Genomic DNA, 19,728 nt, shown 5'->3' with positions numbered 1-19,728 from the left:
CATAACTGTCCTCTCCGTCTTCTCACTCTTAAGACTGCTTTCCTGGTTGCCATCACCTCTGCCAGGAGAGTGAGTGAGCTCCAGGCTCTGTCATCCAAGCCTCCCTTCCTTTCTGTCCATCCGGACAAGGTTGTGTTGCGGACAAGACCGTCTTTCCTGCCCAAGGTAGTCACAGCTTTCCACATCGGGCAGTCCATCACCTTGCCCACCTTCTTTCCACCTTCGCATCCCTCTAAAGAGGAAGAGCAACTCCACTGCCTGGACCCAAAATGTACACTCTCTTTCTATCTGGATCGCACACGCCAGTCCCGTGTGGATGACCAATTCTTTGTTGGTTACGTGGGTGCTAAGAAAGGTCAGGCGGTGCACAAGTGGACCATCTCTCGGTGGGTCGTGTTGTGCATCAAGGCATGCTACTCCTTGGCTAAAAAGAAGCCTCCTGTTCAGCTGAGGGCCCCTTCCACTGGGGCCACGGCGGCTACTACTGCCCTGGGCCGGGGAGTCCCCTTGCAGGACATCTGTCAGGCAGCTATGTGGGCCTCGCTGCACACGTTCGCAAGACTCTACTGCCTGGACAGCCAAGTCTGGAGGGATGGCTTCTTTGGCCGTTCCGTCCTGCAGGACTTTCTGGTGTGATAATTGGTTCGCAGACCCACCACCGGGGTTGGTATTACTGGGGTATCTATTCTAAGGTAAGGAATCTAATACTAACCTGTTTCTTTCAGATGCACAAGTTACTTACCTTCGGTAACGATATATCTGTAAGAAACAGTAGTTAGTATTAGATTCCTTACCGCCCCACCCATCCTCCCTGTTCTGCGAACCGATATCTAGGGTTAAGGTCATCCCCTTTCAGGGCCCTAGTTTCATGGCACCAGTGTTGGTTTTTATCATGGCTCTGTGTTTCTGGCCCGGAAAAGCTGTGTATAAGAACTGACATCAGCACGCAAGGGTGGCGTCTAAGTACTCCGGTGACGTCATCCAGGCGCCAACGACGCCGACGACGGACACGAAGCCGCAGACGACGCCTACCGACGGGCAGGGGTATTGCTACGCAAAAGTTTCCAGATCCAGTCTGACGCCTGGGGATATTCTAAGGTAAGGAATCTAATATTAACTACTATTTCTTACAGATATATCGTTACCGAAGGTAAGTAACTTGTGCATCAAGGTTGCTAACATAGCATCAGTTTTAATATTGTGCTGGAGAATTTCATCCACATCTCCCAAAAAATCCATTTTTTAAAAGAAATCTGGGCAAGTTGATATGTTTTATATCTTTCCATTCATGAAGAATGAGGTTCAGCATCTTATCAAGAAAGAGCGTAGATAAGGGTAAAGGTTTCTAACACTGTTGGGACAAATCACCCTGGTTCTGCAAAACTTCTGGCAGATCCCCCATATTTCTCCTTATGTGAGCTAACACTTGGCACACCCCTGCTCTATGGCTGTGCTTCCCATTAGCTGAAGTACTAAGCCCAGGTACTTTTTTGCAAGGGCTGCTTTTGGTTCCCGGTCTGGCCCTGCTGGGAAGTTTCGGGCAAATGTACTTCCGGGGGTGGGGCAGCTCCTATTTTCATGCTAGCATCGAATTGGATGGCTCTGCCCTTATTTAACCAAGCTGACCATTGTCTTTTTAAAAGCTGCATGCAATTATCCTTTGCTAAAGTTATTATCTCATTGTTTACTTCGGTTGTCAGACTCTGTTTATTAACATTCAACAACCTCAGGGTTTGCGAAAAAGATTTTTTTAAATATGCACTGGATTAAAGAATTTGTGGTGTCCCTTTCCCTGGCCTTACTAGTTTGGTAAGTGTGACCTGATCGGACAGACGACTGTCCAATACCGATAAGTGAAACCGGACTCTTTCAATAGTCTTTGAATTCACTGAACGTATGTAGCACATATTAGAACACTCCTACGAACAGTGCTGCCAGGTACAGCTCCAAGTTTGCCCGGGACGTGCACGCAGGGGCATGCGTGCGGGGTCACACGGCTCTGCATTTTGCGGGAGCCTTACGCCAGCCTTTAAAAATCATAAACCATGCTCGGAAGCATCAGAGAGAGGGAAGGCGGATAATCCGCTGGCTCCGTGCAGCTCCAGCTGGCGGACTCCACTCTCACTGGCCACCATCGACGTCAGAGTGAATTCTCCCTGCGCGGGATTAATTCCTGCTGCTCGTGACCCCCGCGCCTGCAGCTCTGGCAGCGGTTACTTCTTCCTCCTCTCTGATGGACGGTGCAGGTCGGCATGAGCTCCGCTGGAATACACCGCGGGTACCTCAGGAAATACGGTGAGGAAGGCTATGGGCGTTCATCCTGGCACCTCAGACAATGATGCCCTCTCATTCCTAATGCGCTTTAAAGACACAAACTGCGAAAGGGGGGTCAATTGAGAGCATGACGACGACGTGTGAACGTGTGCTTTAATGCTGGGAGTCTGTGTACCCGCGCTGCAATCCACATTTCATTTACAAAAGGTTATCGAGAGCAGCCTCTGAGTTGGCCGAACCCCCTACTGTTTTGCTAACTATGTAGATGTCGTCATTCAGTTGGCTCTCTCTTGAAATCGTAGAGGTTGAAAAGTCAGGAATAGGTATGGATGTTAAATTAAAAATAGTCCCTGGCTTTCCTTATGCTTAACTTCATACCTTCTCACAGAAAGATGCTTCATGTGTATGTAAATAGGGGTGTAGCTATCAAGTGTGCAGCAGGTGCGCTTATACTGAGACCCAAAAGTCTGATGGGCCCAACCGAACATGAGTATTGCTGTATTTCATTACCTGGCAGAATATAGGGGCCCATTTTCGTTGCTTGCCGCCCTTCTGGCGCCCCTGAACGTATATTGTGTCATAATGATTTAACATGTAATGCACATATTCATTGTATTGTGTTAATGAAGCAATTGAACAAAAATATTTGTCATTTGATGATAAAAAAAATGAGAAATGAAACCAGTGGATGACTTGCCCAAGCGTAAACTTAACCCAAAGGTATCAGAGAGTTACATGAGTACTGGTTGCGTTACAGACGTATACATTTATTTTGTTAAGTGATTTGCATAAAATTGCCGGATGTTGAGCTGTCCCTGCCGCGATGCGAACCCGGTTGCCTAGCTTCCAAGTCAACTGCTCTAGCCGTTTGGCCACAACTTCACCCCATGTGTTTTTCCATTCTGATTTGATAAGCTGGAAAATTCGACTGCTTAAGGCAGCCGGACAGAAAGATCAATCACAGCAGCCAAAATATTTTTTTGTGAAAAAATATAACAAAAGCATCAATGCAGTAGCAATGCTTGGATTATCATGTAGAGCATGGGTACTCACAATCTTTCTGTCGGGGGCCAAAATTACAGTGTGGTTTGTGGCCGAGGGCTGCACCGGGAGGGGTGGGGTCAGTTGGGGCGAGGTCAGTGGGGGGTGGGGTTAGAGTAAAACATAATCAAACCCATTACAAAACATTAGACAATGCGACAATGCTGTATTTCAAAAGCAGATGTAACTACAAAGAGCACATTTTGATAATACATTTTTATTAGCAGACAATAGCAATCTAAGAGGCATTGCATAGCTTCATACTCTCTTTGACCCCAATTGCATCACAGTCTCTCTCTGTCAGCCAGTCTCTCTCTCTCTCTCTCTCTGTCAGTCAGTGTTTCTCTCAGTCAGTCAGTCTCTCTCAGTCAGTCAGTCGGTCTCTATGTCAGTCAGTCTCTCTCTCTGTCAGTCAGTCTCTCTCTTTGTCAGTCTCAGTCACTCTCTCTCTCGGTCATTCAGTGAGTCTCTCGCTCTCTCTGTCAGTCTCTCCCCCTCTCAGCCAGTCTCTCTTAGTCAGTCTTTCTCTCAGTCAGTCTCTCTCCGTTAGTCAGTCTCTCTCTCTGTCAGTCAGTCAGTCGCTCTCTCTCTGTTAGTCAGTCCCTCTCTGTCAGTCAGTCTCTCTTTCTCTGTCATTCAGTCTCTATCTCAGTCAGTCAGTCAGTCTCTCTCTGTCAGTCAGTCTCTCTTTCTCTGTCAGTCAGTCTCTATCTGTCAGTCAGTCTCTATCTGTCAGTCAGTCTCTCTCAGTCAGTCAGTCTGTCTCTTCCAGTCAGTCAGTCTCTCATAATCAGTCTCTCTATCTGTCAGTCTTTCTCAGTCGGTCTCTCTCTGTCTCTCTCTCAGTCTCTCAGTTGGTCTCTCTCTCTCTCTAAGTCAGTATCTCAGTCAGTCTCTCTTTCAGTCAGTCTCTCTCAGTCAGTCTCTCTCAGTTAGTCCTCTGTCAGTCAGCCTCTCTCTGTCAGTCTGTCTCTGTCAGTCTCTCTCAGTCAGCTAGTCTTTCTTAGTCAGTCACTCTCTCTATCAGTCTCTCTCTCTGTCAGTCAGCCAGACTCTCTCTGTCAGTCAGTTTCTCTCTCTGTCAGTCAGCCAGTCTTTTCCCTCTCTCTCTCTCTACTCTCTTTCCTCTCTCTCCACTCTCTCTCACCCCACTGTCGTCTCTCTCTCCACTCTCTCTCTCCATTCTCTCTCCACTGTCTCTCTACTCTCTCTCTCTCTACACTGTATCTCTCTGATCTCTCTCCAATGTCTCTCTCTGCTCTCTCTCTCCACTTTCTCTCTCTATCTCTCCACTCTCTCTCTCCACACACTCTCTCTCTCTCTCTGTCTCTGTCTCTCTCTCTCTCTCTCTCTCTCTCTCTCTCCACTCTCTCTCTCGCTCTCTCGCTCTGGGGGGCCATGGGTACATTACCTACAAGGTCTGCAGGCCACCAAGGAAGGCCTGCCGGGCCGCTGGCAGCCTGCGGGCCGTACTATGAGTACCACGGATGGAGAGATTGTTTCTAAATTTGAAGGTATATCCCCAATGTAGCAATTTTGTTACACAAGCGTAAGTAAAACATTGCCAGTGATTTTAGCAATTTCTCCATCTGCACATGAATGAGTAATAATTAGTGGTGATTGTAATTATATGCACGCTTTCAACATATTTTGTAGAGGGATTAATCTGCAATGTTTTTCAGTGAACACTGCAATATGTGATTCTATATTATGCTTTGTTATACTATTTTACTACATGTTATGTTACCAGCATTTGTATAGTGCAATCTACCATCTCAGTCAGTCAGTCAGCCTCTCTCAGTCAGTCAGTCAGTCTCTCGGTCAGTCAGTCAGTCAGTCTCAGTCAGTCTTTCTCAGTTAGTCTCTCTCTCAGTCTCTCTCTAAGTCAGTCTCTCTCTGTCTCTCAGTCTCTCTCATAGTCACTCTCTCTCAGTCAGTCTCTCTCATTCAGTCTCTCTGTCAGTCTCTCTCTGTCAGTCATTTAGTCAGTCAGTCTCTCTTAGTCAGTCAGTCTCTCTTAGTCAGTCAGTGTCTCTGTCAGTCAGTCAGTCTCTCTCTCTGTCAGCCAGTCTCTCTCTGTGTGAGTCAGTCACCCACTCGGTCAGTCAGTCAGTCTCTCTCTCAATCAGTCTTTCTCTCTGTCAGTCACTCACTCTCTCTCTCTGTCAGTCTCTCTCTGTCAGTCAGCCAGTCTCTTTCCACTCTCTCTCTCTCCACTCTCTCTCCTCTCTCTCTCCCTCTCCCTCCACTCTCTCTCTCCACTCTCTCTCTCTACTGTTGTCTCTCTCTTTCCACTCTCTCTCTCTCTCTCTCCATTCTCTCTCCTCTCTCTCTACACTGTCTCTCTCTACTCTCTCTCTCTCCAATGTCTCTCTCTCTACTTTCTCTCTCCATCTCTCCACTCCCTCTCTCTGGGGGGCCATGGGTACATTACCTGCAAGGTCCACGGGCCACCAAGGAAGGGCCGCTGGCGGCTCACTGGTCATACTATGAGTGTAGAGATTGTTGCTAAATTTGAAGGTATATCCCAAATGTAGCAATTTTGTTACACAATCGTAAGTGAGATATTGCCAGATATTTTAGCAATTTCTCCATATGCGCATAAATGAGTAATAATTAGCGGTGATTATAATTAAATGCAAGCTTTCAACATGTTTTTGTAGATGATTTAATCTGCAATGTTTTTCAGTGAACACTGCGATATGTGATTCTATACTATGCTTTGTTATGCTATTTTACCATATGGTATGTTACCAGTATTTCTATAGTGCAATCTACCACCTACATGGCATCTTAGCATATTTTGCTCTAGACTCTTATCTTTTGTGTTTGATTAACCAGTTGTGTATTATTTTTTTTGGGCGTGGATGATTATGTGCGGTTTGCAGCGATTTTTTTTTATGAACCATATTTTATTTTTATAAATGGTTCATGTGATAAGTTGGCCTGATATGCAGTGCTCACTATTCCAGTGATCACTATTTATCAGTCCAAACAACCCTTATTGATGATTGGTTGTAAGTCAACCTTATAGACCAGCTATCCTAGTAGCATGGACAAGAGCAGTCTTCGGGCTAAACTCTAGAGGGCGTGTTAAGCCAGCTGTTATACCATCACATATACCCCTTGAACACCAAGTGAAAGGACACCACACAAGTTGTTATGAAAATAAACAGATATTTATTTATAACACAACAGCCCTGGACTCTTTATGAGGACAGGGCGCTAAGCACAAAACAAAACTCTTAAAGAAATACTGAAAGTCGCACAATTTACACAAATGCCCGAGGGGCGCGAAAAACCATATACTATGGAAGTGGAATGCAAATTACTAGCAGGTAAGTAACAGTTCTCAGAGACTTTAGAATCGCTAGGCCTACAATGCTGAACCCTTAGATTAGAAGCAGGAGGCCTAGGGGCGCCGTGTGCAGAGTGAAAACTCTCACGCGTAATGCGGGACAAAGTCTATGAATGCTAGTAAATGCAAAGTTAGTGTTCTCGGGCGAACCCGACTAGGTAGGTCAAAAACGAAAGTGGATCTAGGCACTTAGAGAGTGGATCTACGCTGGAGCACCGTGGTACTCGGTTTACCTAGCCCAGGGGCTGCGGCTGCATAGGGTTCAAGTGTCGTCAGGAATCCTCGTTGACGAACCAGGAGCCTGAAGTGGAAGTTGCTGGCAGGCGACCAGTGAAGATGTTCCGGGCTGATCCAAGGACTGGATCAGTGAAGGAGAGTACCTGTAAGCAGAGGGAACCGAGTTCTGAATCACTAGCCAGTGATTAGGTTGGCACCAGGATGGCACCGGACGAGGTCACTCAGCCAGGCGAAGAGGTGACACGGGATTCTGCTGCTGCACGGACCAGGGGCGCTGATGTCGACCAGGCTGGAGGTCTGCGAGCTGTCCCACGTCGGATGTCTGCTGCTGGCGATGCTGGATCCGGTGAAGGAGGCAACAAGCCTTGGCTACGGCAAGCCCACGTGGCGACACAAAATGGCGTCTTGAGTGGACCAGGAGGGTCCGAGGAAGGTCCCCTTCAGGAGGAGACTGGGGCCAGTCTAGAGGAGCTAGACCAGCGGTGAAACAAACGTAGGACGTCGTCTGGAGAGTCACTAGCCAACGGGCAAGTGACCGGACAACGTGGCAAGCGACACAGAAGCAAAAGGGCCCCACGCAGATCTGGCGGATGTTGGGGGGCTGGTCTTCGGTGCTCGCGCTGATTGGGGTTGGGGCTTCTCTTACCCCAATGCACCCACTCGAGGGTCCCTCGGCGGTCGTGCTGGGTCAGTGTCGTGCTGGTTCCGACGGTCACCGGGTCCTCTGGTCTCGTCGCACCCACGGTTCTCAGCTGTGCTGTAGAGGCAGGTAGAGGTCAGAGAGGGCAGGGAGTCCGGGTCTCGTCGTGCTGGTCGGTCTGGTTCCGGAGGAAGGACGTGCAGCAAACCGCAAGATACTTAGTTGGTGCCCGCTGATGCAGGGTGACTACTCCTTAGTCACAAGGGAGAAATCTTGAGAAGAAGTCTTGAGTTCCTTTCGTAGAAAGTAGTTTCAGGATTCAAGATGATCTAATCTGGAAGGGTCCCCGCTCCTACCTTTATTCGAAAGAAAGGGGCTGGTACGCGACTAGGTCCTGCCCATGGGTGGGACCAGGAAGGGGGGTGGTTACACCCCTCTCCCCTGTCCGGACTTTCCCCAGCTCAGGGGCTTGTGTGCCCCTGGAACTGGTTCAAGCCGGCCTATGCACAGTGATCACCGGGGTGCCACTTGCAGTCACCTTCCTATTCAGCTCTGCCTACCTAGGATACACAAAACCCTGTCTGGGATGGTGCTAGCACCGCCCCTGACAGGAAACCCTTTGTCCATGCTCTCCTTGCTGGAAGGACTCCCAGCAGCAGGAGGTCAGACTTGTGTCTGTGGTGGCAGCATCCATTTTGTGATGCTGAGGCTTGAGTTAACTTTAACCGGGGTTCACAGTTACACACATGTAGTGTCCCTCTAGAAGGGTGGAATGCTAACCCCGTCGCCAGAATTGGCGAGGGGTTAGTATTCCAATTCGTATGACACCTTACTCGACATGTTTTGATAAAGCGATACCAGAGTTGGCAAATAACCGCGAGGATTATAATGCACTTAAGAGTATATGGTACGCGTTATCATGGAACAGCTATTAGGACTTGGTTCCGCAAGCTGCAAACGGGCTCAGCTCATGCCAGAGCACCATCTCACATAATTCCAAGCACTCTGCCTTCAGGATTGATAAGGCCTGCCATAGGAGTGACTGATAGGAATACATGTGTCCATTTTAGGGTTAGATATAGGAATACTATATCTATAGCAAAGGGTGATTACACCACCTTGCCCCAGCTGTCGTGCAGCCAGTTGTGTCAGATTTGGATGGCGAGCCAGGGGTGGCATAATACATGCTGCAGCCCCTGGTAGGCCCTGGGTACACCTATGCCCTGGGTACCTAAGGTACACTGTACAGGGACTGATAAGGTAAACTCAGTATCCAATTAGATATGTACCTAAGGTACATGGAATCCATTTTAGAGAGAGAGCAGTAGGCCTGGGGCCCTGAATAGCAGGGTCCCAGGTCAACTAAGTCGGAAAACCAGGCAAAAAGTTGGGGGTAACCATAGTCAGGTATCCACCCTCCTACAGTTCATGTGAAAGTAAAATTAATCACATCCACATGAAGAGCTTTCTTAACAACTAAAGAGTCCAAAAGATACCTACATCCTAGACATACTCTGAGCAAAATTCCCCCGTGCCACCTTATATGGGTCTCCAGTCTGGGGCCGAAAGCTCTATATCAACCTAGAGAGACCACATACAGGAGCAATGAGAGCAATATTGTCCAGTTTGGGAAAGTGGGTTAGTGGCTGAAGAGAGTGGATGCTACACTCAGCAAACAACCACATGGGAAGCAAGATGGTGGTCGGCTGGGGCAACCATTTGCAACTCAAAACGCCTTGATCTATTGAGGCCCCCGATGTGCCCCCGTGCTAAAATAAGGATGCTATTGGAAATTTTGAACACTTTGCTGAAATTTCTGAGTGAGGAGGCCAGCAGCTGCACCCCAACTTGCAGAGTTGTGGCCGGACAGTAAGAACTCCTACAAACCTGTGAGAAGCTGTACAGCACGCTGAGCCGCTTTGATTGCTGCCGCTCAGAGATGCATTTTCCAGTCGGGATGTAGCCGAAGGGGCAACCAGTAACTCAAAGGAAGACTGGGGCGGCTCCGGCTGCTGGCAGTCCATCGTTAAGTGTGGCCCGACATCCGTCTGCTCTGTGGCTGAGATATGCGCTGGAACAGAGGCAGTGGCTCGACAGCCTGGACGCCGAAGGCAAACTGGAACCCGGAAGGATGATGCTCCAGAAAGGAAGGGGAAGGGTGGGTCAGTGCCCCAACAACACCTGCCCGGTCCAACGATTGTGGATCTATTCTGAGGCTCTAGACCACGACAAGGACTGAGAGCCAAAATCCGGACCGAGGAGCTGGGCGAAGCAGAGAATCTAGATGAAGGGGCCCAGAAGACAGCACTAACTGCCAGCCTGCAGGTAAATGACAATCCGGCAATAGTTATTCAGGCAATGCCCAGCTTAGCAGTGGCTGGCTGCCTACAGATACAGGACAACTGTGAAGGGGGAAGAGATACTCAATTTGGACAGGGGAAGGAAAGGAACAAGGAAGATCAAAATGGTGATACTTATAGCCACTCCAGCAATAATATCCAGCTGGAAAATGTAATCAAAGTTATTGCAAGTGGGTAGGAGGGATAAATACAGAAGGACCAAACATAAAATCCCTCTGAAAACCCTCAACATAGCAGAAATTAGAAAACCTGTGACAATACTTTGGGGCAAGTATGATGCCAGAAGTCAAAGCAGAACAGGGAAAGCCGGCGGAATGTGAAGGACACTGCATTAGAGGAAACTGACTGCTTTTACTCACTATCGGATGTTTCCTTGGTCAATGGAGGATTTTGTCTCCTTGTCAAGCACAAGTGAGAGCCAAAGCCCACCCAATACTAGTGAAATGGACCGTGCTGCAACCATGCGCACAGATAATAGGAAGCGAGGGCTCTCAGGACAGCACAAAAAACTAGAAAATACCTAAACTGGGACTACTCACCACCTAATCAACTAATGGGGGATGCTGGGGGCAAAGAACCAGATTCTTAAGGCAGCCCTATCATGACACTGGATGCTATCTTGCAATCCATTATGGCACACCAGGAAGAAACAAGGCAGGATAGCAGACGCTCCCAGACAGCCATCCGCAAGGTGCAGGGGTCAGTACGTAAAGTTGACAAAGTATGCAAGGATATCTCTGACCCACTGACAGAGCTGGAGACAAGAACTAAAACTCTTGAGACGGATATTGTAGCAACCCAGAGCCAGACTGAATCACACGAGGCCAGGCTAGTAGATATCCAATTGAAGTTGGAGGATCAAGAAAATCGCCAGCATCTGAAAGAAACAGGTTAGTATTAGATTCCTTACCTTAGAATATCCCCAGGTGTCAGACTGGATCTGGAAAATTTTGCGTAGCAGTACCCCTGCGCGTCGGTAGGCATCGTCTGCTGCTCTGCGTCCGTCGTCGGCGTCATTGGCGCCTGGATGACGTCGTCGGAGTACTTAGACGCGCCCTCGCGCGCTGACATCAGTTCTTCTTTTTTCCGCGCCAGCAAGCGTAGGTCCGGAGAAAGTGGTACCCTTTAGTCACTTTTTGACTAAACTTTTTTGATCCTTTTTGGATCCGTTTCAAGTCTACGACTCCATCAGTGTCGGTAGGGATGCCGGGTTCAAGCCCTGTGCCGATTGCAACCGACTGATGTCGGTTACCGACCCCCATCGCCGGTGCCTACATTGCCTGGGGCCGACCGCGATAACAAGTCCTGCTCCGACTGCCGGGCCCTGACGTCGAAGGCTAGGCGGGAGCGGTCCCGTAAGCGCCTCGAGCTCCAGCAGTCGGCCCGCGCCGCTCGAGGTCCCGGTCCGCCAGGAGGTTGAGGGACCGGTCGCGGGGCCGGAGTCACCACAGTTCCGGGAGTCGTCATCAGTCTTCGGGCTCGAAGTCCTCAGGCAAGAGGCACAAGAAGTCGAAGAGGTGACATCGATCTTCTGACTGCCCCCGATGCTCACGCGACGCGGCCGGGGGTTCGGGCAACACCGCCCCCGCGGCTCTGCCGGAGCCGCAGGCATCGCGGCATGCTCAACACCCGCCGGTCCCTGGGCAGAACGCGGCGCCGGAGGAGATCGAGGCCTTACTCATGGCCATGCAGTCGCTCGCTCCTCCATCGGGTTCCGCGGCGCCTTCAGGCCAAGCGGCCCCGACTGGGTTTCCACGCGGGCCGGGTGCTTTGGCCCCGGCGCCGTCGGGTGCTTCGGCCCCGGCGCCATCGACGACTTCGGTCCCGATGCCGCAGGGACCCGCTGGATCCGGATCTGGGTCGTCGCCGGTTGACCATACGACCTCGCCGGCACCGCCCCCGGGGTGTCGTCCCCGGTGCCGTCCCAGGACGACGCCATCCCCGGTCCTACCCTCGATTCACGTCCTGCGTCGGAGCAGCGCCGCTTGGCACCGTATTTGACGCCGCTAGGAGATTTCTAATTCTACGACCCGGCCCCATCCTTTGAACCTGAGTACCATGTGATGGGTGACGAGGAGGATTGGGAGGGGTCCGAAGACCCTCTGGCTCATGAGTGCCAGTCTTCTCAGGACTGGGCAGGTGAGCTTGGGGAGGCCAGTGGTCTGGACACTTCGCCCAACACTGGTTTTGTCTACCCTCCTACCGTGGCTACGGAGGAGGGGGCTGCCTGTAGTGTGGTGCTGACACGGGCCGCCAAGGCCTTGGGCCTTGAGCTCCCCGTCACGGCCGTGAGTACTAACCTCCTCACTGAGGTCCTTAAACCGCAGGCAAGCTCGGCTGAGCCTCTGCTGCTGTTTAATGAGGCCTTGTCATACGTTCTTCTGGGTACTTGGTCCAAGCCTGCTACAAGTCCGCCTATAGATAGGAACATGGCCAGGCGCCACCGCCTGGCTCCGGGCGACCCTTGCTTCCTGTCCACCCACCCTACCCCAGAGAGCCTGGTCATCCAGGCCTCTAACTCCCAGACCGCATTCCCGACGGCTCCTCCCGTTCAGGAATCCAAGAGGTATGAGCAATACGGGAAAATGGTATTCTCCTCCTTGAGTTTGGGGTTGCGGTCAGTCAACACCGCTTGCCTCTTGGGCCGTTAAACCCACTCTCTGTGGGACGTGGACGGCTGCAACAATATCCGGAGGGGGTCCAGACTAAACTCGCCCAAGCCCTTGAGGAGGGTCGAGATGCGGCATGGTATTCCATCCGGTGTGGGCTGGATACCACGGACTCACTGGGCAGAGCGATGGCAATGACGTCTTCCCCAACCTCGACGACTGGTTGTTGAAGGCGGGCTCGCCCCAGACAGTCGTATGTACACCTCCAGACTATGGCCGACCTCCTGCACCTGGTTCTAGACTTAGCGCAGTTTTGGGTTTATCCTCCCGAACAGCGGGTTTGGGATATTCAGGCTCTGATTCCGATCTTTCAGCCATTATCCAGAGTCTCGGTCAGGTTGACGCTGCGGCTTCTGGGGCTGATGGCCTCCTGCATCCTTCCGGTGCATCACGCCAGGTGGCGGATGCGGGCTCTGCAGTGGGACCTGACGTTTCAGTGGGCCCAGCATCAGGACAACTTGCCTGACCATGTCTTGATCTCGCAGGGCACTGCAAGACAGTTGCAGTGGTGGCTCACGGACCGCGATTGGGTCAGCAACAGATCCCTCTCCCTACCCCAACCGGAGCATGTAATTGTGACGGACGCGTCCCTCCAGGGCTGGGGGGGCCACATGGGAGAGGCAGAGATCAGAGGCCTCTGGTCTCCGGCGGAGTCCCGGCTCCACATCAACCTTCTGGAGCTGTGGGCGATCCGGCTTGCACTGAAGGCATTCCTCCCCTCTGTCCGGGGGAGTGTAGTGCAGGTGTTCACGGACAACACCACCGCCATGTAGTACTGCAACAAACAGTGCGGGGAGGGGTCGTGGACCCTATGCAAGGAGGCTCTGCGCCTCTGGCAGTGGCTGGAACATCAGGGCGTGACCCTGGTGGTTCAACACCTGGCAGGTTCCCTCGACGCCAAGGCGGACAAACTCAGCGGTCGGTGCATGATGGATCACGAATGGCGTCTGAACTTGGACGTGGCGCAAGGCCTCTTTCAGCAGTGGGGAGAGCCTTGGTTAGATCTATTCGCCACAGAAGAGAACGCGCAATGTCATCAGTTCTGCGCGTTGGAATTTCCAAGGCGGCACTCGCTTGGAGACGCTTTTCGTCACGAGTGGAACTGCGGTCTGTTCTTCGCCTTTCCGCCTATACCACTTCTGCCCAGAGTGCTGAAGAAGATCAGATGCAACTGGGCCCAAGTCATCCTTGTGGCTCCGGACTGGGCAAGGAAATACTGGTATCCCGAGCTACTCAGCATGTCTGTTGATCCCCAATTCGTCTGCCTCTTCAGGAGGACCTTCTGTCGCAGCAGCAGGGGACGGTCCTCCACCTGAACCTGTCCAGTCTCCACCTCCATGCTTGGAGATTGAGCGGCGACAGTTGAGGCCATTTGACTTGCCTCCTGAAGTTTGTAATGTGATTCTGGCAGCCAGGCGTCCCTCCACAAAGTCGGTATACGTCTGCAGGTGGAACAGATTTGTGGCATGGTGCACAGCAAAGGCTATGGATCCACTCTCTGCCCCCCTTTCTGAGGTTCTCCTCTTCCTTCTTCCTCTTGCCCAGCAGGGCTCTGCTCTGGGCACTATCAAGGGCTACCTCTTTGCCATTTCCACCTTCTTAAGTCTACCTGATCAGCCCTCTTTGTTCAAGTCCCCAGTTGTAAATAGGTTCTTGAAGGGCATCACTCATATGTTCCCTCCTGTTCCTTTCATGATGCCGCAGTGGGACTTGAACCTTGTCTGACTTATCTGGTGTGCGCTCTCTTCGAGCCACCTCATAACTGTCCTCTTCGTCTTCTTACCCTTAAGACTGCATTCCTGGTTGCCATCACCTCTGCTACGAGAGTGAGTCAGCTCCAGGCCCTTTCTTCACAACCTCCTTTCCTTTCTGTCCATCCGGACAAAGTTGTGTTGCGGACGCGACCCTCTTTCCTGCCCAAGGTAGTCACAGCCTTCCAAATCGGGCAGTCCATCACTTTGTCCACCTTCTTTCCGCCTCCGCATCCCTAGAAAGAGGAAGAGAGGCTCCACCGTCTGGACCCAAAATGTGGGCTCTCATACTATCTGGATCGCACACGCCAGTTCCGGGTGGATGACTAACTCTTTGTTGGTTACGTGGGCGCTATGAAGGGACGGGCGGTGCACAAACAAACCATTTCCCGAAGGGTCGTCTTGTGCATCACTGACTAAAAAGGAGCCTCCTGTGGGGCTACGTGCCCATTCCACTCGGGCCACGGCAGGTACCACTGTCCTGGGTCGGGGAGTCCCATTGCAGAACATCTGTCAGGCAGCTACGTGGGTCTCTCTGCACATGTTCGCAAGACACTACTGCCTGGACAGCCAAGTCCGCAGAGATGGCTTTTTCGGCCGTTCCGTTCTCCAGGACTTTCTGGTGTGATCATTGGTTCGCAGACCCACTACCGGGGTTGGTATTGCTAGGGTATCTATTCTAATGTAAGAAATCTAATACTAACCTGTTTCTTTCAGATGCACAAGTTACTTACCTTCAGTTATGATATATCTGTAAGAAACAGTAGTTAGTATTAGATTCCTTACCGCCCCACCCATCCTCCCCGTTCCACGAACCGATATCTAGGGTTAAGGTCATCCCCCTTTCAGGGCCCTAGTTTCATGGCACCAGTGTAGTTTTTATCATGGCTCTGCGTTTCTGGCGCGGAAAAGCTGTGTATAAGAACTGATGTCAGCGCGCTAGGGCGGCGTCTAAGTACTCCGGCGACGTCATCCCGACGACGGACGCAGAGCCGCAGACCACGCCTACCGACACGCAGGGCTATGCTACGCAAAAATTTCCAGATCCAGACTGACACCTGGGGATATTCTAAGGTAAGGAATCGAATACTAACTACTGTTTCTTACAGATATATCGTTACCGAAGGTAAGTAACTTGTGCGACAGTGCTAGATATCGACCAGAATCAATTTGCATTGTCTGGGAGTCTAATTAGAAGCACCATAAAGGATCAGCACAGAAGAATCTTATTACTACTTTATTAAGTTCCTTAGAAACATGAGACTGTACAATCACTCAATTTAAACGTCTAGGGGCTTAAATTGCATATCTATAGAGCAGCAGTGGTACATGCAGGTAAGGGTGGTGGGGCAGCGGGGCGAGGCGGGGGTATGTCGACAGATGACAGAATAGGAAATATTTACTTATTTAATTTTCCCTAGTCTGTTGTCTGCCGACTTCTCCCCCTCCCACCACAGCCCAATGCCCTTACCTGCACGGACCGCCACTGCTACAGGGCTCACCGACCTTCTCCATTTGAGATATTTAGGTGCCTTTAAATCAAGCCTTAGGGTCTCTATAACAATTCCACCTGGAAACAGTATACTGCAAGTAGATTTTTCTAGTTGATTGTTGATAACAGACATATTTGTAATTTCCAATGCAAAGTATTTTATCGGATTACAAGTGGACTGGAACATAGAAGTGTTTGTTTACAACGGTAAATCTTGCGTGACGAAAAAGACGTGCAAGCTCAAACGGCCAAATATGCTGTTCACAAAGGAAGTTGCTGGACGGACCATATTAACGATCAATGATCAACTCGCTTTAGAATGTAGCTGTACAATTGTTTTTTAGAAGAAAAACTTTAAAACGGGGTAGGAGGATCTATAAGCATTCTCTCTTAGTGCTAGCCTACTGCATAGTAATTTTTGTTGTGTTAAGCAAGGGAAGCGGTGCAGAACTGTGTAGGATTTGAAAATGCCAGCGCCTGTCCCATGATTCTGAAAAGTAAGTGGTATAAAAACACTTCTGTTCAGGCCTGGATTGGTATCGCAAAACAGCCCAGGCAATTAGGTCCGACCGACCTTGGGTGAGGGGTGGGGCAGGAAGGAACGCTGCTGCTTTCCTGCTGCCGGATCTTTTGTTACAAGAATCTTGTTTCCAGCACTGCTGCAGAACTGGCCCCTACTAACAAAAAAAAAGGCCCCCACCAGTCCAAAACCGATTGCCCCACCCTTCTGGCCCACCGGGAAAATACCCGGTGTCCGCTACGGCGGACACCGGGTATTTTGGGTACTCTGCTTCAGGTTTTAAACATTGCTGTGCAGTGTAGGGTGCATGTGTAATGATTTGTTTACAAGTGTTAGGAAAGACTGGATGCCCTGTAGCAAAAAGCAGAAAGAAATCGTAAGGTTCAAAAGGCTAAACACATATATTTCAAGAGAGTTATTTTAGCTGAGATCAAAATATTAGATTACATTAGTAAATTATTTATTACTGAGGGATTCTTTCCGCACCTGTGCACGTTCTGCTAGAGCGCAAAACTGACTGTTCTCCCCACTGCCTGCAGCTGCGGACCTTCCGCCTGTCTCCCGCCGCCCCGCCGCTTCCACAAACATCAGAGCGGGGCCGCTGAGAGGAGCGTGGCGAGGGGCGGACTACACAGTCCATCAGCCCTTGAGGTCCGCCGCGTCACCCGGACAGCGCCAGGAGGCACTCATAAGCAACACCAGCCCCGCCTCGCGGGACGCCGGGCGAAGCCCGGGCCAAGGGCGGGCCCGTTTTAGCCCGTTCTAGACTGATCTAGGCTGGGCTGGGCCACCCCCCTTGGCTATCGTGCCTGGTAAAATACTCCTCGACCATCAGGTACATCTATTCGTTCTTACCTGTTCTAGCCAGTAGTTCCATCACAGCCTACCGTGTAAAGTTCCAGGTTTATCTACCATGACACGGGGGAGCAGAAGTAAGACGGCCTTGACCAACGCCCTGATCACCGGCCCTATTGATCAATTTATCTCAAGAACAAATGAAGCCATTGATCAGAGTATTTCTCTGCTTGAGCGAAGGGTGTCACAAGACCTTGCAATTGCCAGAAGGTCATCAATGGGCCCCCTAGCCTCAGCGCTATCGCTGCTACAATCGGCTTCAAATATTCCGGTGTTATTACAGCCAAGTGTTCCAGTGGAGATCCATTCCATCCCGAAATCTGTTGATTTATCAGCCACAAATTTCTCCTCAGACTTTGATTCTATAGGTAATCTTGAAAATACTCCAGACCTTCAGTTACTCCAAACTCAAGATCCAGGTCCTGAGAATCAGCATATGGGGGCGAAGGAGGGTGCTGTCCCTAAGCGGGGTAAAGATAAGAAAAAAGGTAATTAAAAAAAGAAAAAAAACAAGTTGCTATAACTAATAAAAGGAGGCCAAATGTTCAGCCACCGCAGGACTTTCCAAACGACTCTAATACTCAATCTATTAATTTATTAGACCCATTTGTTAACTCAACGACCACGGGTACTGTGGGGGAGATTTGCAGCTTGTGTAGTACAAACACCCAGATTTTGGCAAGTTTCAGGGAAATTTTAAAACATCATCTTCAACCCTTAGAACACAGTATAATGATTATTGAAAAACAACTTGCGAAACTCGCCCTGAAACCATCTAATCAGCACAGTGTGGGTCAACCGAATTCAGGGGTGGGTAAAGACAATCCTCTCAGTACAGGTGCTCAAGGGGGCCAAAAGGATTGCGAACCTAAGTCGTCCAAGGCGACAAAAGCCCAAACCAACCTAACAAAGCCTAAAGGGCCACAAACCCCCTCCCTCTCCATCCCTGGAAGTGGGCCCACGGCTAAGACCCCGAGTACCATTCCTACCCAGCCCGTTCCATCGCAGCCCATTTCTTCTCAGCCCATTCCTGATAAGGGTCCCGCTCAGTTATTAAATCAGAGACCTATTCCATCTTTAATGCCTCGGCATTCTTCATCAAATGTACTGGGCGAGGGGAAAAGGGGGATTAGGCCCAGACGCCCGATCCATCTTCCCCCAGAAGTGTCTCCCTATACTGTCATCCTTACGGGGGTCCCGGAGCTCCCGTTAACCACAGAGGAACCATCTTGGTCTCTCTAGAATAAGGTCCTACAGTGGCTTAGTGTAAATAGGCCATTACAACCTCCACATACTAGCAGACTCTCTAGCGTACGTAGAGTTCCGTGGATAGGGACCGAACTTAAAAGTATACAGGGATACTGTATCATAGTAAATTGCGATGACCCAGCTACTGTTGACTATATTTGCTCATGGCCAGCTTTGGCCAAGAAAGGGGGGATTGACGCACATCGTCTCTCCTATTTTTACCCACCAATACGTAGCAACCAGTATCCTCTGGTTCCAAACTGGGACCAGCCATCAGAGTGTCCCTGGAACTATGTGGGTCACTGGTTTACCCAGAGGAATAGGAGTAGGGAGTGGGAACCTCTGCCCTGGTACCCTAGTAGGGAACAGGCTTCTTCGGTGGGATGGCGAGGTATTCCCATTAGAAATAGATACGACTGCCTGGAAATGGTCGATTGACCGTTAGCCATTCCACACAGCAGCAATCTGTTCCAGAGGGCCCTTGGGCTTCCACAGATGCCAGAGAGAGCTTTAGTGATCCATTCTGATAATACTAAAGTCCTGTCCGCACTAGTCACCACCTGTGCCAAATCCCTCACATCCCTCACTCCTCCCCATGGCCTCACAGGACGTGATCCGGAGGAACCTGTAAGTCCTCCTGACTTGTCATCTCCTCTGAGCGAGGGTCTTAAATTACCTTCCCCGATTGTGGCTCGGAACAGCTCTTGACCACAACTGAAAATGTTAGCACAGCCGTACGGCCAAAAATTTAACTCCCCCACATTTAAGGGGACAACCTTATCTGTTTTATTCTTGAACATTGCTGGTCTTCGTTCCAAGATTAATTTACAATCATGGGCAGACACAATCAACGAGAACCACTTAGTAAGCCTGCAGGAGACTTGGTTAACTGTCCCTGTTCATCTGGTGGGCTTCAAAACTTTTTTCATTCCGGCAAAGCAGGGCTTGTTCGGAAGACCCAAGGGTGGTCTAGCAGTTTATGTAATAAACAACCTTTCCTCTACAATAACAACTAGCTTAAAAGAAAAGGTTTGCTACCAAATTCTAAAAATCCACCTGAACAACAGTTTTACTTACCTTTTGGTAAATTTATATAATAATCTTCAACCACTTGAGTGTGTGAAGATACTAAATGAAATTACCACTTTTTTAACATTACAGTTGAATAAGCCATCGTCTCTCCCTGTATACGTTATTTGGGGTGGCGATTTTAATATTTCATTATGCTCCAATCACAGAAATGGGAACTGTGGATTGTTAGATGAGACTGATAGCCCCCTGGC

General features: G+C 50.1%; 1 protein-coding gene across 1 annotated transcript in view; it reads left to right on the top strand.

Moving 5' to 3' along the window:
* The first annotated feature begins 2,223 nt into the window (after window positions 1-2,223).
* LOC147692398 (uncharacterized) overlaps window positions 2,224-19,728 on the top strand; it is a 352,032-nt gene continuing 334,527 nt past the window's right edge. The window contains exon 1 of the mRNA XM_086938616.1: window positions 2,224-2,295. Coding sequence (XP_086794742.1) covers window positions 2,253-2,295 — 43 coding nt within the window. The 5' untranslated portion in view covers window positions 2,224-2,252. The remainder of the gene's footprint in view (window positions 2,296-19,728) is intronic.

Source organism: Lissotriton vulgaris, chromosome 9, assembly GCF_964263255.1.
Source record: "Lissotriton vulgaris chromosome 9, aLisVul1.2, whole genome shotgun sequence".
NCBI lineage: Eukaryota > Metazoa > Chordata > Amphibia > Caudata > Salamandridae > Lissotriton > Lissotriton vulgaris.
The sequence above is the reverse complement of the archived record's forward strand: the minus strand, read 5'-3'. Positions and strand labels throughout refer to the sequence as shown.